General features: G+C 38.0%; 1 protein-coding gene across 3 annotated transcripts in view; it reads right to left on the bottom strand.

Annotated features, from left to right (window-relative positions):
- The window catches only part of USP42 (ubiquitin specific peptidase 42), a 47,574-nt gene that overhangs the window by 12,774 nt on the left and 17,269 nt on the right, over positions 1 to 17,531 (bottom strand). For all 3 annotated transcript variants that reach the window (XM_072943336.1, XM_072943337.1, XM_072943335.1), the window contains 8 exons: positions 14,112 to 14,361; positions 11,855 to 12,055; positions 6,188 to 6,298; positions 4,422 to 4,524; positions 3,481 to 3,548; positions 2,734 to 2,804; positions 1,737 to 1,819; positions 269 to 380 (listed from right to left, as the gene is read on the bottom strand). In XM_072943336.1, coding sequence (XP_072799437.1) covers positions 269 to 380; positions 1,737 to 1,819; positions 2,734 to 2,804; positions 3,481 to 3,548; positions 4,422 to 4,524; positions 6,188 to 6,298; positions 11,855 to 12,055; positions 14,112 to 14,352 — 990 coding nt within the window. In that variant the 5' untranslated portion in view covers positions 14,353 to 14,361. The remainder of the gene's footprint in view (positions 1 to 268; positions 381 to 1,736; positions 1,820 to 2,733; positions 2,805 to 3,480; positions 3,549 to 4,421; positions 4,525 to 6,187; positions 6,299 to 11,854; positions 12,056 to 14,111; positions 14,362 to 17,531) is intronic.

The raw sequence follows: 17,531 nt of genomic DNA, 5'->3' as shown, positions 1-17,531 counted from the left end.
ACAATAACCACCGATGTCACCTTCAGAAAGTCTGACCAGCTGAAAGATACAGAAGACAGAACGAAACAAAACACACGCACTCCTAAACACACACACCAAACGACTCGCTCAAATCTCTGACCTTTTTTCCCACTACCAAGTGCTGGAAGACCTAGCAAATCAGGTAACAAAACTGTTCCATTACATCGTCTACAACCCTGAACAGCTACTGACCCGTAAGCCCTGAATAACTCAACATTAACAGTTATTAATGATACTATCTACCTACCTTGGCAATTTTTCCACCAGTAAAATTTGCAAAACGTTTCAGAGAAAGTGTAAGAACATTAGAGGATCTATGTATAGTGAACCTCTTTGAAGCTGGAACCATCTTTTTACACCTTGGAAAAAACAGAAACAAACGATTAAGATTATATTTATTTATATATATATATCTTTTAGTCTTTCCCTTGTTATTTCTCTGAAACATTCTAAATTAAGTTCCCAGAAGAAGGATACTAGACGAGAAACACCACTCCTCCAACCAACAGTGAAAACATTAAAATTTAAAATACAGGGGAAACTGCTTGATTAGCATGAAAGAAAGAAGGACAACTGTGAGATGCCAAGTACTGTAGGTCACTGGTCATTTAGCATTAGATTAATGTAAATTTCTCTTAATTCGAAACAAACTGAAAAACTGGCTGGTGTAATTCAAATCCCAGATACAAAAGGAAGAAAGGAAAGACAAGGACTGTCCATGGAGTTCAAAACAAAGGGGAAAGCCTACGGTCTTGGGAGGAGAGGGGGCCTTCTCCCCCACAAAATGAACCTAGGGACCCTCGTCTTGCTGTGTTTCGCAGACACTGCATTTTTCACAAATGGCATGTCGGTGGCAACCCTGTGTGGAGCAAGTCTACGGCACCGTTTTCCAATAGCATTTGCTCACCTCACGTCTCTGCACCACATTTTGGTAGTTCTCACAGTATTTCAAGCTTTTTCATTATTATATTTGTTATGTGATCTCTGATCAGTGATCTCTGATGTTACTACCCTAGTTATTCTGGCGTTTTTAAATAGTAAGTATTTTTTAATTAAGGTTTGTACATTTAAGAGACTACAATATGGTGTAGACATAACTCATCTATGTACCAGGAAACCAAAAAAAAAAAAAAAATGACTCGCTTTATTGCAAGATTGCCTTCCTGCGGTGGTGTGGACCCAAACCCCCGAGGGCTGCCTGTTTTCAATAATACCGATGGCCAATGTCACCTGACTAAAAATGAGAATCTACTTAAAACACATGAAACAGGGCTTTCTTAAAACATGCTCTCTTGACTTCATAGGAAACATCAAAGAATAATCTCAATAAGGGGCTTCTAGCAGATACCACCCCAAACCCTGGGAAACAACCACAAAAAGAAGGCTCCTTCACTGCTCTGGGGGAAAGGGACTCCCCATCGACCCACCCTGTCCACCGGGAGGGTCAGTGGCCCCCTAGGCCGCCACACACACGCGCGCAGCATGGACGTGGTGAGCGGCCAACCTCCCCCCACCGGCCTCCCTGCCGTCGGGCACGGAGGCGCGGGCGCGGGTCTCTAAGGAGGGCAAACGTTCCTGTGCTACGTGCTCTGGCCCCGGGAACAGAGACCCACGTCTTCCCCGACGGGATAGGAAGCTAAAGGGAATCCAGACACACCAACTCTGCCCCCCGAGCCTCCGCCCTCCCCGCGCGGCCTCAGCACCAGCGCCCGTACTTGCTGCACTTGTAGGAGTTTTCTCCGTCCAGCTGCTCCGGCTTCACAAACTGCTCCAACGCCTTATTAACGCTCTGAGCAGCCTGCGGACAGAACAGCATCAACACCACGTTACCCCTCACTGCCCCTCGTTAGGAAAAAAACTCCAAAGTATAACCGCAAATGTGACTTTTTATAAATAATAACAACAACAACAACAACAATGATAATAATAATAATAAAGTAAACTTTTATTATGATGTTCAGCTTTATACATGTACACACCAAATGATTTCCTCTCCCATTAAAAAAAAAGATTAAAGTCAACAACATGTGAAGAGGGTGCTCACTGCAGCACTATTTAAAATAGCATAAAACTGGAAACAAACCAAGTATCTACCAGCAAGCAATCAGGGCCGTAAATCACGGTGTGGCCACTCACTGGACACCACACAACTGCCGAGGCGCACACACAGAAGGCCCAGGCAAGATGAAACCAAGTATCAAGCGGCCAAAGAGACAGAAGATGTAACCCCATCTTTATAAATGGTAAATAAATACTCTGAGAAAGTGTATTTTAAACTGCTAACAGAGTTCATTCTGAGGGATGGGACCTTCTATTATCTCTGCGATGGTTCTCTTTTTTCATCATTAGCATGTATTGCGCCGGTAATCAGAAAAACAAAAGCTTAAGAACAAAAAACAGTTTACAAAATGCAGGAAGCAAAACAGGGTCTAGAGAATGACAACCACCTACCGTTGCTAATACAGGCGTCAACCTGGGTTTATGAAGAGTGATTAAGTGAAAGTCAAAGGGCAGTCAAATGATTAAACGTTTCAAGTTTTTTTAAGATTCCTGGTATAAAGCTTATATAATGTCCTCTAAGTAGAGTCTGAACATATTAAAATTTTCAATTCATATTCTCTAACAAATATAGTCTAAATTATAAGTATAAATACATAAAGTTATATGAAGTATGACTTTTTTAAACATAACTACCACAATTACCAAACTTACCTTTATCTCCAATGTTATATCGAGATATGGATCAAAAGTATCTGAAACACCTTTGCAATTTAAACATTTGACTGAAATAAAAATGAAATGCAAAAGATAATCATTATGGGAATACCAATTACTGAAAAGACAGAACACATAAATACTATTACAAAATTAAAAGTTAACACAAGGTGCTTTTTTCTTCTATCAGATTGGGCAAAAAATTTTAATACTACACAGTGAGTCACGAATTTGGTCCACATGCCCTGCAGGTTGGAGCATAAACTGATATAACTGCTTGGAAGAACGACATGGCAGTGTTAAAATTTTAAAATTCACACACCCTTTGATGCAGAAATTCTAACAATGTGCCCTACATATACACTCTCTGACATGGACGTACAGGCACGTGGACGCAGGTATGTTGTTCAATGAAGCACTGGTGGCAATAACAAAAAAAATTAGAAATAACCTAAATATTCACTGATAGGGAACTAAAATAAATGGAATATCACTGCAACTGTAAAAAAAAATGTTAGATTGCTATGTGCTAAAATGTAAAAAGGTTTCTAATGTGAAGAGAAAAATCAAAGGGTGTATCTCTGATGCTCCCAGTCTGTCCATGCACAGGGGACTTCTGAAGGCTGAACCACAGACTGGGGGTCTGGGCTGTAGGAGAGACACATTTTCCATTATTAACCTTTTCCTACAGTTTGCATTTTTTAAGCCACATGCCGTAGCACTTAATTTCTAAACAAAGTTTACCTCGAGATCTTAGGTATCCTCCAAATATCTGACAAACGAGTGTGGTAGCCTGGGTGTGTCTGTCTAATCTGAAAAAGTCAAACAGTGAAATGAGAGAAGAGCTCTACAAAAATTACAGGCACCATGACCAGGTTTTAAACACGTGTACACCTATAAAAGAACAAGAATTCAAACAGGAGAGCCACACAGTCTGTGTGACAGCCAGACAGCAGCCTCATTTGAGCAGAGCACAGTGAGGGTTTGGGGTGAGGCAGGAAAAGAGGCAGGATGGTATGAAGAAGGGACTTTGCAATTGGGGCAGGAATCTGGTCCCAAAGCAAGTAGCAAGAAGCGACCCTAAGCAGGACTGTGACACCAAGCGTGAGCACTGGCCGGGGAAGGCACAGCCTCCCCCTCTGCTCCGTGGTCTACCGGCAGCCAGACACGGAAAGCCTGGCTGAGGCTGTGCCGGTGGCAGTGGGGATGGAATGGGAGATTCACCAGGCGTGTTCAGGCAAGAGCAAGTGGGTTAGGACTGGTTATCTAATTGTTTCTCCAATCTTCCTCCAGTCCACATTTAGATTTTTAAGAAACTGTAGGAACTGGTAAGTGACTGGAGTGTGACAGAAGCAGGGAACAAACGCAGATCTCAGAGGCTGGAGATCAACCAAGAAAACGCTGCACAGCAAGAAAGAAGCAGCAGCTGGTGCTGGTGTGCAGAGGGATGCTGACACGCAGACATTAATAATGCCAAGACCAATCTCATTGTCTGACATCTGTAATTGAATCCAAATTATTATAGCAAGCACACCTTTTTAAAATAATGCAAATCTTTGAGGAAGAGGCAATGCAAAGCCGAAAGGTGAAGCAGACAGCCGTGTGCACGTGCTGGCACAGGCCACCCTGAGTCCCGGGGAGCAGCGGGGCGGCGGGAGGGGCGGCCGGCACTGCGCTGTACTCACTTATTGCTGCCATTCAGGCACGCCTTCTGCATAGCGTCAACAGTGTACTGGAGGAACTCATGGGCATCTTCCTGGTTTCCAAAGCGGAAGTGCCTAGCTATACCTGTGAAGTGTGAGTAAAGACAGAGCATTCTCATTACACAGGATACGCCCAGGCTGTATACTCCGCAGAAGGTTTACCTTATGACAGTATGTTGACCAGAAAACACCCAATCATTATTTTATGAGGAGGCAGCACTAGCAAGCTCCGCTGAGAAGAGCTGGGACCTGGCCCTTCAGCCATGCGCAGCCCGCGTGGGCTGGAGTTTCTGAGGGCCAAGAGTCTCTGTCTTCAGCAATAAAATTATACTTGAATAAATTGAACTTTGGCTATATTGTCTCAAAAATTTGTCCCAAATGTTATGTTAGTGACACTTGGTGTCAGAGCTCCCTAAGAAAATCCGTGTAAAACATGAATGTGTGAACCTGTCTGAATTCTCTCCCAATAACCCACAGAACATATTATACCCTCACTGCACAGCAGCATTGCAGTCCTATTTCTAATTGACTAAGCAGCCACAAGATAAAACTGCATAATTATGAAAACAACACAAAAGCATAAACAACAGATACGGAATTTTATGTGTAGGAATGTATATAGATATATATTAACTGGAGTTCTATGAAACTGCCATATTCCACCAGTCAATTCTGACCTACAAAAATGACAACTCCATTATTCAATCACGTACAGACTGGAGCTGTGGTGGGGGGCAGTGTATGTTCATGCATGTATGCACACACACAACAATGACACTTTCTTAAAGACTAGGTTTAAAAATAACCATCAGAGTCTGCTGTATATATGTATATATGTGTGTGTGTGCACATATAATGTAAACATATGTACATATGATTAAACAATCACCCCAGGCTAAATTTTTGCCAGGATCCTACAGTGTTTAAAATTTTTTCATTGTCTACTCTAGCCTGTTACCAACACCAAGGGCCAATATAACATCTTTTAATCTTCAGCAGCTTTTCAAGCAAAAGGATTGCAGATTGTCACTATGTGGCTGTCTGCTCCTATACTTAGGCAGCTAGAAACCAGATTAAGAGTTAGGTTTTTGTTTTACTTGCATGCATTTTTAAAAGTCCAAATCAGTTAATTAAGATGACGTAACAGCCTACTGCAAAAAACAAGCAGAAAGTGCATTAAAAAATTTCATGCAACCTAACAGGATCATTACAATGCAAGAGAAAACTCTTAAATTATTTAAAAATTAAACAGAAAAAGTAAAATTTATCCACAAGTTTGCTCAGTTATGAGTACAACATTTCTTTTAAGAGTGTAATTAAGTTCATTTTGCTAATTCTTGTCACCATGTAGGGTGCAGTACTCATTCACTGAATTAAAACTAATTGAAAACTACTTAAAGAAACCTGTGGGACAACATTAGGGTTAGTATTATTCAGCAATCTAAAGACCTGGGAAAGATATTATAAAATTTATCAATGATTTTATTAACAAATTGAGTTAAGATTTTTTTTTATTTGTTTACATGAAACTGAATACTGTCTACCATACTGTTACCTTTTACTTAGGTTTCAAAATGTGTTTACACAGTAAGTGATTCACGATAAATTTGTTACTAATTAAAAACACATCTATATATGATAAAATGTCTGTCTGCTGTAACACGTAAGGAGCTCATCATTCACCAGTTAGGCCATTATGACCAATTAGCTAACAAACATGAAGATAAACTACTACAGAGGATACTTACGTCGCATCTCATTAATGACAAACATCGGTTTGATAACATCCCCAGGATTACTGAGTGCCTGGGTGATATGTGCTTGCATTGTACACATCATACAAAATCCTTCTGCATGACCTGGAAGATAACAGATGATAATATCCTCCAAGTTAGCAAAGTATGACACTGTATACACATCAAGGGATATTATAATAAAGGGAACACTCTTGAAATAAAAATACAGCTACTCTGTATCATGTATTGAGCCATATACTTTTATTCATTTTTATTTAATTCTCCAGCAAACCTAAGTGATAAGTATATATTGGCTCTATTTGACAGAAAAGGAAACGGAGGCTCAGAGAGTTAGAAATCTGCCCAACGTTGAACAGTTCTTGAGAGAGGCAGACACGTAGCTGGCCTCAAATTATACTCTTTTAATTTCAAAGTCTGTAGTCTTAACTGTCCTCCATGCTGGAGAAATTAAGTTTTTTGTTTTCGTTTTCTTTTTACACTGCCATTTGGTTCAAACAGTAAAAGAATGTCTCTGATACCAGATGTTCAAAAAACCTCTCTGTAAGCATTCTGGATTTGTGGGCCAAGTACAGTGATCTCTGTTGCATACTCTTCTTCTTTTCCACAATTTTTAAAAAATATAAAAACCACTCTTAGCTCATGACTAAATGGTGCTACTGGCATCTACTAGGTAGAGGCCAATCAATAATGCTGCTCGACATCCTAGAGAAAGCACAAGACAGCCCTTAAACAACTAATTACCTGGTCCCAAATATCAATTACACAAAAGTTGGAAGACAATGCCTTAAACTAAAGGCTGCCTAGAACTGCCTTGTAAAGCTTTACAAACCTCAAGAAGTCCAGGCTATTTCCATTCAATTAACATAACTGTGTCCCAGAACAAAGCTCAACAATATTTATAGACATGAAAAGAAAATCCAGCACCCAACAACATAAGATTCTAATCGAAGTACAAAACATGCAAAACTGCAGAAATGACCAATAACCAGGAGAAAATAAACAGACATGGATCCAGAAATGACGCAGATATCAGACTCAAAAACAAGGACATTAAAAAATGTTCAAGGAGGTAGGAAAAAAGCAAGAGCATGTTAAGGAGACACATGGAAACAGATCCAAATCTACTTTACAGATGAAAAGTAGAATCTCTATCACTTATATGTGGGACCTTAAAAAATGACACAAATGAACCTACTTACAAAACAGCAACAGACTCACAGACATAGAAAACAAACTTATGGTTACCGGGGGGGAAGGAGGGGAAGGAAGGATAAATCAGGAGTTTGGGATTTACAGATACACACTACTACATATAAAACAGGTGAAAAACAAGGTCCTGCTGTATAGTACAGGGAATTATATTCAATATCTTGTAATGGCCTATAATGAAAAAGAATATGAAAAGGAATATATATATATATATCACTATACTGTACATCAGAAACTAACACAACACTGTATATCAACTATATACTTCAATTAAAAATTTCTTTGAAAAGTAACTGAAAAAAAAAAAAAAAAGAAAAGTAGAATCTCTGAGATGAAAAACACACCAGGCAGGATTAATAACAGATTAGAAAGAAAAGAAGAAAACATTAGTGAACTTGAAGACTCAGCAGTAGAAGTTATCTATAATGAAACACATATACACAAACAAAACACAACTCAAAATAATAACAAAAAAATAAGCGTATCAGTGAGCTGTGGGATTATTTCAAGTTGTCCCTAACATATATGTAACTGAAGTTCAAAGGTGAAGGAACAAAACAAATATTTCAAGAAATAATGACTGAAGGAACAGCACAAGGGAGTTTTTTAGAGGGAATAGTTTTGTATCCTGACTGAGGTGTAGTCTCTATGAATCAATACATGTATTAACATTCATAGAACTGCACACCAAAGAAGTCTGTGTTAATTACAAAAGGTTTTTTTAGTTTGTTTCTTTTTGGTGGGGGGTAGGTAATTAGGTTTCTTTATTTCTAGAGGAGGTACTGGGGATTGAACCCAAGACTTCATGCATGCTAAGCATCCTCTCTACCACTTGAGCTACACTCTCCCTCTAAAGTTTTTTTTAATGACTGAAAATTATACAATTTTGAAACAATAAATTTGCAGATTTAACAACCTCAACAAACCCCAAACAGAAGAAACATGAAGAGAACTACAAAAAGGACCAGTCAGTAAAACTGCTTAAAGCAATGACAAAAAGAAAATCTTTAAAGCAACTGGAAATTTAAAATTATATACACAGGAACAAAGGTAAAATTGACAACAGACTTCTTGTCAGAAACATTGCAAGACAATGACAGTGGAATAACATCTTTCAAGTATTAAAAGAAAGTGGTGGTAAAGGTCATCTATGAAAGATCTACAGCTAACATCACACTTAAAGAGTGAATGACTTCCCCCCAAGGTCAAGAAAGACATATGGGTGCCTACTCTCATCACATCTACTCAACACTGTAATGAAGGTCCTAGCCAGTGCATTACAGCAATAACAAGAAATAAGGAGCATACAGGCTGGAAACGAAGAAGTAAAATTTTCCTTATTCACAGACCACATGATCATCTCTATATAAAATCTTAAGGAATCTTTTTTTTAAAAACATTACTAGAACTAATGAGTTTAACAAAGTTGCAGGATATAAGATCAATATGTAAAAATCAATTGCATTTCTATATTCTAGCAATAAATAAAAACTAAAATTCAAAAACATAACCATTTATAAGTTTCAATAATATGAAATACTTAGAGACAAATCTGATCTAAAAGTATGTGCACATTATACTTGTGCACTGAAAACTATGTAACACTGCTAAGAAGAATTCAAGATAACCCAAAGAAAAGAGAGGTAAATACCTTGTTTGTGGGTCAGTAGACAATACTGTTTAGATATCAATTCATCCCAAACTGATTTACAGATCAAAAAATTCCTAATCAAATCCCAGGAAACTTTTTTGTAGAAACTGACAAATTGATACCAAAATTCATTTGGAAATGAGAAGGATCAAGGATGGCCAAAACAACTTTGAAAAAGGAGAACACAGTTGGAGGATTACAGAAAACAAAGTTGGAATTTCCTGATTTCAAAACTTTTAAATATATAGTGATCAAGACACTGTGATACGGTATCAAGGTAGACAGTGGGTCAGCGTAACAGAACAGAGTCCAGAAATAGATCCAAAAGTATATGGTCAATTGATTTTTGACAAAGATACAAAAGCAATTCAGTGGAGAAAGGACTATCTTTTGAACAAACAGTGCTGGAGCGACTGGATATTCACATTGAAAAACATGAATTTCATTCCATTCTTCACACCACAAACAAAAACTAGCTCAAAATGGATCACTGATTTAAATATAAAAGCTGAAAGTATAAAACTGCTAAAAGAAAATACAGAGAAAATCTTTGCAACCTTTGGTTAGGCAAAGACTTCTTAATATAACACACTAAAGCACAACTGATAAAAAGAAAAAATAATGAAGTAGAATTCTTTGAAACTAAAAGCATGCTCTTTGAGACAGTGTGAAGAGACTGTTTTCTCCAGACTGGGAAATAACATTTGCAAATTATATGTCTGATAAAGGACTTCTATACAGAATACATAAAGAACCCTCCAAACTCAACAATAGGAAAACTACCCAATTTTAAATCAGGCAAAAGATATGAACTAGTACTTAAGCAAAGCAAATATACAACTACACGGACAATCAATCACATGGAAAGATGTTCAACATATTACTCATTAGGGAAATGCAAATTAAAACCACAGTAAGATAGTAGTATACTACGTACCTATTAGAGCAACTAAAATTGGAAAGACTGACACACCAAGTATTAGGGGAAATATGGAGCAAATGGAACTTCCATACACTGCTGGTGGGTATGTAAGATATCACAATCTCTTTAGGAGACAGTTTGAAAGTATCTAAAAGTTAAGCACATGCATCGCTCCTAGATATTTACCTACAAGAAATGAAAACATGTCCTTATAAAGACTAGTTTCCACATGTCCAAAGCAGCTTAATTTGTGATGGCCCAAAACAGGGAACAACCCAAATGTCCATCAATAGGTGAATGGAAAGGCGAACTATGGTACATCCATTCATACAATACTAGTCAACAAAGAAAATTAACTACCGATACATGCGCAACATGGAGTAACGCTGAAACGGCTGTGCTGACTGAAAGAAGCCAGGCAATACAGAAACATAAACCATGTCATTCCATCTATACGACATTCTAGAAAATACAGACTAATCTATAGTAAGCAGGACGCACAACTGGAGTGGTTGCCTGGGATGGAGAGGGTAAGGGACAGGAAGCGTGGAAGGGACTGAAATCAAAGCAGCACTCAAATCTTCAGGGAGGTGTTGCGCATGTTCACAATGTTAATTGTGGTGATAGCTTCATGGGTGTATACAAGTGTCAAAATGCATCAAACTGTATATTTTAAGTATGTGCAATTTATTGTTTATCAATAATACCTCAATAAACAGGGAAAACAGAGAGAGAAAGCTACCAATAGCATAAAAGACAGGCACTTAATTCCGGACACCCAGAGTGTCTGCATGTCTGTCTGGTCCTCTCTCTGGCTGTCCAGGTGCCCGTGCTGGGTGTTCATCCAACATACGCTACCTTCATTAAGCACAAAAGTGATAGGAAAACTGTCTGTGGGGAATGAATTATAGACTTAAAAAGGAAGAAAATGAGGGCCAAGAGAATGTTCACTCTGTAATTTAAAACATCTTGGCATAACAAACACTTCTAGGCAGTGAGATTATAGGTGATTTTCCTTTGGTTTCTTTTAAATTTTTCTGTACTTTCCAAATTCTTTACAAGCATTATTTTGCTCTTTGTGGGGGAAAAAAGTTTTAAAAGAACTAGTTTAAATTCTCCATTAAGTAAAGAACTATTCAAAAAGAAACCAAGGGGCTTTTTTTTTTTGCTCTCATAATTAAGGACTAGCACCTAAACACACACACACACACACAAATGAAGATTATTCATTTATAAAGGGTGAAGGGTATTTACAATATATGTGGAAGGTCAAAAATCTCAAAAACTGGGCATGTTCTAAATCCTGAATTTTGCAGCTGACCATCGAGTTAGCTGGCTTTCACCTAATTAAAGTCATAACATGTTTTAAACAATTTCCTGCCCTTTGGGTTGAAAACTGAGCTCTCACATGCTAAGGGGAAAGTCCTGTATGAATCTCCAGGAGGTCGGGGGCAGTGATGAGAGGCTCCTCTCCACTAAAGTCTGAAGCCTGTGAATGAATCAAGCCTTCCAACACAGGACAGATGCCAGGAGAAGGCGATACCTAATCCTGCTTGTCCCCAGCTGCTGGGAGCAGACATTTATGTCACATCTTTCAGCAAACTGTAGGAAGTCAGCAGGGGGTTCAGAAATTCCAAATGCTGATAAAATATGTTTCTTTTTAAATAATTTCACGCGTTAAATTATGTGCAAAAAGTTTTTTATGCAACCTGAACACAAATCTTTAGTCTTCTTCCATGGTTTCTAAGAGAAGAAATCCACTTCATAGTAATCATAAAATTCTTTGCTTAATACTTCACTTTCATTTCGGAGAAAAAAATCAAAGTAGGTTAGCAGACCACAACACTACGCACAGGACACAACATAGAACACTTACACGTCTTGGAGTGTTCGTGTGATAGCATGTAATTGGCGAGAGGTGGCGTGTACGTTAAACACTGCAGCGCTGCGTTGGCAAAACAGGTATTGCCCAAATTCTGGAGTCCGGCTCCTACTCTATGAGTTTGTTGCCACTTAAGACAAATTTTCTCAGAAGGGAAAAGAACTTTTTGTGGAGGAGCAATGCCATCACCTAGGACTAGAGAAATAAAGAAATATTTTAAAAGAAAGCTTCGCACACTTCTGGAGTTACGTAAATAGTAGTAATACATCAAACCTGAATCAGATCAAGATTCTTATTACCAGCTAACCAGAAATATGTGGGAGAAAGGGACATTTTAAAAGAAAGAATTCAGGACATGAGAAACTCTAAATGATTTGGTTTCTTTAATAAATAAATTGCAAGGACAAAGAAGGGGGAAAGGCGGTATTTAACAGATTAAAGAAAGATATCCACTAAAGGTAAAGTATAAACCTAGTTCGGAGGTTGATTTCAACAGCCAACTCTTAAAAAAAAAAACTATATAACAATGAGGGAAATCTGAATATTGACTGGATTTTTAGTATGAAGACATTTTAATTTTTAGAAAAGAATTCTTTACATACACAAAAATATTTATAGATGAAATATAGTCTTGGATTTGCTTTAAAATGATGGGGAGTGGGGAGAGGAGAAAGTGGGTGGAGGTACAATTGGCCAGGAATTGATAAACATCAAAGTTGACTGAAGGGGGCATGAGTGTTCATTATAATTCCTGTTTTGTATCTACTTAAACTTTCTCATTAAAAAAGTTGTTAAAATAAACAACAACACAATCAAGAGAAAGTGCAGGCAAGCCTATACTCCCTGTGACTTTTGTTACAGATGCTTATACTCAGTGCCACCACCAGCACTGACTGTCATCACTTAATGGGTCCTCACTGGGTGTGGGAGTCTCAACTCTAGAGGCTGGTAGTGATGTCATCCCAACTTTACCAGCAACCAAACAGGCTGCTGGGCACCACTGTACACACTCATTAGTATACTATACATGGTCTAAGAACTTTTTATCTATTTTTAAGGCTTATAAACAGATTGCTAATGTTAATTATGCTAATAAAACTCAGGTGAAGCTCAAAAACAACCTATTTAGGAAAGGTCAAAATCAACCACAGCAAGACTTTTTCCAAAGTTTGCCAGCTCCTCAGTGCTGTCAGGGACTGAGATGCACAAGAGATGGTTCTGTATTTTAATGGAGACATTAGTGAACGTTCACGTATGCAAAAAGGCACGCTCCAGCTTGGTGAAGAACAAAGAGCAAAAGTAGGAAAAGAGAAATGAGTCTTCAGAGAGGGGGACGTGGGCCCCAAAAGGGCCAAGTTGGGTGCTCTAAGCTAAATCTTAAGGGAGGAGCCCCTGCACCTGGCGGGAGTCTGCAGTCTGTGAGATGTCTGTGGAAAAGTGCTGCTTGTAAAGCTTGTTAAACCTCTATGTACAACAATCTGTTAAACTGTTTGTTTTGTGAGATAGCCTTTCCCCTAACCCAAAACACCTTCAGCAAGCCATACCACCCACCCCCACATCACAATATCATACCCACTAAGAGCCTAAAACAATATAAGGGTCAAATTATTCTCAGTAGAGTAACATTCTGAGTAGGAACTGATTTCTTTTCTTACATTTCAAAGCTTCAAAATCCAAAAGTCTTAGGAGTACCAACTAAAGTGTAAATGTCTTACTTATCTGGATGAGTTTTACAAATGTAACCACATTTAAATGGTTTTAACAAATGTAGGTAACGTTTACACTATCTGTTCTCTTTCAAAGAGTTTTATCACTACAGATGATTTCAGCTATAGCAAAAAAAACCCAACAAAGTTGGGTAGAGTCCACTTGTCAAAAGGCAACTACTTTTTAAAACATCTGCAAATTTTTAAAGGTTAGACATTAACTTAGGGAACTGCAGTTAATTGACAAGTTAATGAAATATCTGTCCATCTCAATTCTCACCAAGATAAAGTCTACCCTTCAAAAAATTAGGAATGAAAGAAATGACAAATTCCTAGTAACTAAAAATGATCTTACCCTGTTATGATATGTATGTTAAACATGAACAAACAGCAGAGGAAAATGAAGCCCGTCATGTAACATAACTCTGGGGCCACTCAGATGGCAACACGTCTTGCAAAATCAGCCCCTCTCGGAAACTACCAACCTATTGACAGCATTCACACAGGAGATTCTGGGAGTGATTCTGTCTTTTAAAAAGTAGTACCTTGATCCTTTTGTGGCGACGGTTTTGACTTTTCAGGTACAGATGAATTTGAATAAACTACAGCACCAGGTACTGGTCCTAAGGAAAGTGTGTGAGTTGAAACATCATTTAACGAAGACACAGCACCCCAGCTGGCAGAACCTGCATCCATGTCTCCAGGTGAGACTGCCTCAGAACTGCCAGGCTGATTCTGATAGGCTGATGGGTCTGAAGATTCAGAAGCTTTGTCAACTATGGTCATTGTTCAACTCTGTAAAAGATGAAAAGCATATATCTGTTTCATAAGTGAGAAAAGTAATCTACTTATTCCACCATTAGATCTTGGAAAATTATCCTAGCCATTTTTAATTATTTCCAAACAAATCACCCCAATATAAAAGCAATGATGCTTTGAAACTTTGTAATAATTTCCTTGGGATGTTTACCATTGTGCTAATCTGAACATGTCAACAATTTTTAATCATAAAATCTTCAATGAAGTGTTTGATTAGATCTTGTCATTCCATTTCATGCCCTCTAAAAATCTGATGCTTCAGTTTATAATCAGGTACCTTAATTTCCAATTCTATACATTCACAAAATAGCTGTATTTTTTCTCTCTATTGCTTAAACCTAGAATGTGAAATGCTCTAATACATTTGGCTCAACTTTCAATTCACATATAATTCCTCAGGGAAAAGTTCCAACTACATAAAGAGAAAATCTAGCTTTAATTTTGATCTTAAAGTTCAAAATAACATTATTTGAAATACATAACTTTTTTACTTAAGTATAGGAAGTCACCTATACTTTGAAACATACATTTTTCTGAAAAGGCTCATTTATTTGGTATATATGACTTTTTTAAATGAAGCTCTTAAGGCATTACTGACATCAAACTTGAACACAAATACATGTTATAAAAACACTTAATTATAATTTTCTCTCTGAACCTTATTAAAATCTTAGGGCTATCACTAATTGAGCATTTTCTGTGTGCTGGGCACTGTGTTAATCACTGAATATACATTAACTTACTTAGTTTTCCTAATGACCTATGAGAGATTGGGCGGAATCCACAGGGTCTATAGAACGTAGCAACTATAATCTGAACTAGGCAGCAACTGGGAATAGGCACCAGGGCCAACACTCCCAGCTGCGATTCCTTCTGGCTCTACCAACCCCATCAAGACAGAACTTCAGGAATGTTTCTGAACTGCCCGTCAGCAGCCCAGGCTAGCACACCACTGCTCCGCAGACGGCCTTCCAGGTGTGCCCCCGCTGCCCCGCACAACACCCCTACGCCCAGACAGCGCAGCCGGCCCCACGCTCCTCTCCTGCCTGCCGTCACCGGGCTCCGCACACCCTGTTCTTTTTTACCTAACTCTCCTCCATCCTTCCGTCTCCAACCAGTTAACACTTCCACTTCTCACTTTAGAATTTATTTCCTCTGGGACCCTTTCCTTGCCAACCCTCTCCCCCAAGACTGGGTTCGAACCCCTCCTGGGGGCTCCCAGGGCACCCCGTGCGGATTTCTATGGCAGCGCTCCGGCACCTGCTCCACAGCAGCTTGCCTGCTGCTCTCCATCACGTTCTTGCTCTATGCCCCGAGCTGGCACAACGAAGAATGAAAGTTTTTCATACACGTGTGGAGCAAATGAATGAATTCTGAAGATAGGAAGTAACTAGTGTTTGCTTTTAGCACCAGTTTGCACTGACCAATTTCTATAAAGTATCTCATTTAATTCTTAAAAACTCTTCAGTATGAATGGCCTTTAAAAACTTGTTTTTAAAAAATACTCAATACGGTGAAATAAATACCCACAAATATGCCACCTCAACAGATGCACTGTCTGCACACAATAAGATTTTTTTTAAATCTTCAATTTTGTTGTGCTTTTAAATTAAGGCATGATTAACATCCCTCCAAAATTACAACCCCAAGAAAATATTTTGGAATTTTATATAGAAATAGAAATGAAGATTTAATTAGATTCTTTTTTAATAAAAAGAAACCCTAAATTGAAATTTTAAGTCAATCTAAGTAAGATACGAGACCTTCAGGAAGAAAGCTTAAACCATGCTATCCAAATAAAGTTTACACTTTTCTCATCTAACAGTCAAAAGAAATTATGAAACAGTGTGGAGGAAAGAGTAAGAAAACAAGAGAGGAGGAGAGGGAGAAACAGAAGAAGGAAGAAGAAAGCCAAAACAGAGTACTAAGGAAAGATCAATCTAGCCTTATTTACAGTAACATTAAATGGCAAAAACCTTGATTTTCCTGGGATAAACATCCCTTCAGGACAATCATTAACAAAGACCAAATAAAACTATTTTACTTGCTCCAATTGCCTATTTGGGGAAGGAAAAAAACCCCAATTCTTAAAAAAAAAATTAAGGAAAACATATAATTCAGTCATTAATAATCATACAGCATTATAATTTGGGAAAACCAAAACCATCCATTCTTCCTCATATGGCTATTCAGCCAATGAATTCTTACCCTGACACCATCAAGTATTAAACTAAACTCCACTGCTTCAAAGAAAACCCTTCTAGAAGCCAAACAATGTGTTTAGGGCTCAGGATTCAGACAGTTACATGTTTACTCTCAGTAAAGCTTCTAAAACATTACTGTTACACATCTCAGGACTTTTAAGCAAGTACTTCAATGGAAAGTTTAAAATTTCTCTCAACACTGATGATAGATACACAAAAAGTTATTACAAAAGCATGTTTGAAAACAACAGGACAAGAAACAAGGCTGGATGTGTCTGGAGGAATGAGACAAACTGACTTTCCAAGTGTTTCCTTTGACTTGTTTTTTTAAGTACAATGTTTTACTCGAAAGCCTTAAAAGTCTCAGTCCCTTATACGGTTATTTCCCCTTTGTGGTGATCAAACGCTAGAATGCATTATTCTTTTCCGTTTATAAAAGAAAAAGCATATCGCTAAACACTATGGTACTCTACATGCACTGTAGTAATAATATCAATACATGCAAAAAGAAACAGTTAAACTCTGATTAGTAAACAATGTAACTCACTTTCCTGTTGCCTTTCCATTTTACGCGAAAACACACTAGCTTTAAAAAGGCACAACCTTGATTTTAAGCATTTTTAAGTAAACAAATCGATGTGCTTTAAACTTTTACAAACCAAACTCTGCAAACTAAATTCAATGATCTGGAAAAGAAAGTGAAACTGATCCTAAATAAAAACAAATAAGTGAAACTGATTATTTCTACCACCTATGCGCTTTGAATGAAAAATACAGTCAAAAGAACAGAATTATGTTCAAGATGTACAACTTAAAAAATGTGGAGACTCCACTAGAAGAAACCTAAAATACTGCTGTTACCTTGAAAAAGAGGCGTTAAGTTGTTTTTCACCCAGCTTTACTGTTATTTGAGTGTATTTACTTTAACCAACATGTTTTCTC

This window comes from Vicugna pacos, chromosome 18, assembly GCF_048564905.1.
Source record: "Vicugna pacos chromosome 18, VicPac4, whole genome shotgun sequence".
Lineage (NCBI taxonomy): Eukaryota > Metazoa > Chordata > Mammalia > Artiodactyla > Camelidae > Vicugna > Vicugna pacos.
The sequence above is the reverse complement of the archived record's forward strand: the minus strand, read 5'-3'. Positions and strand labels throughout refer to the sequence as shown.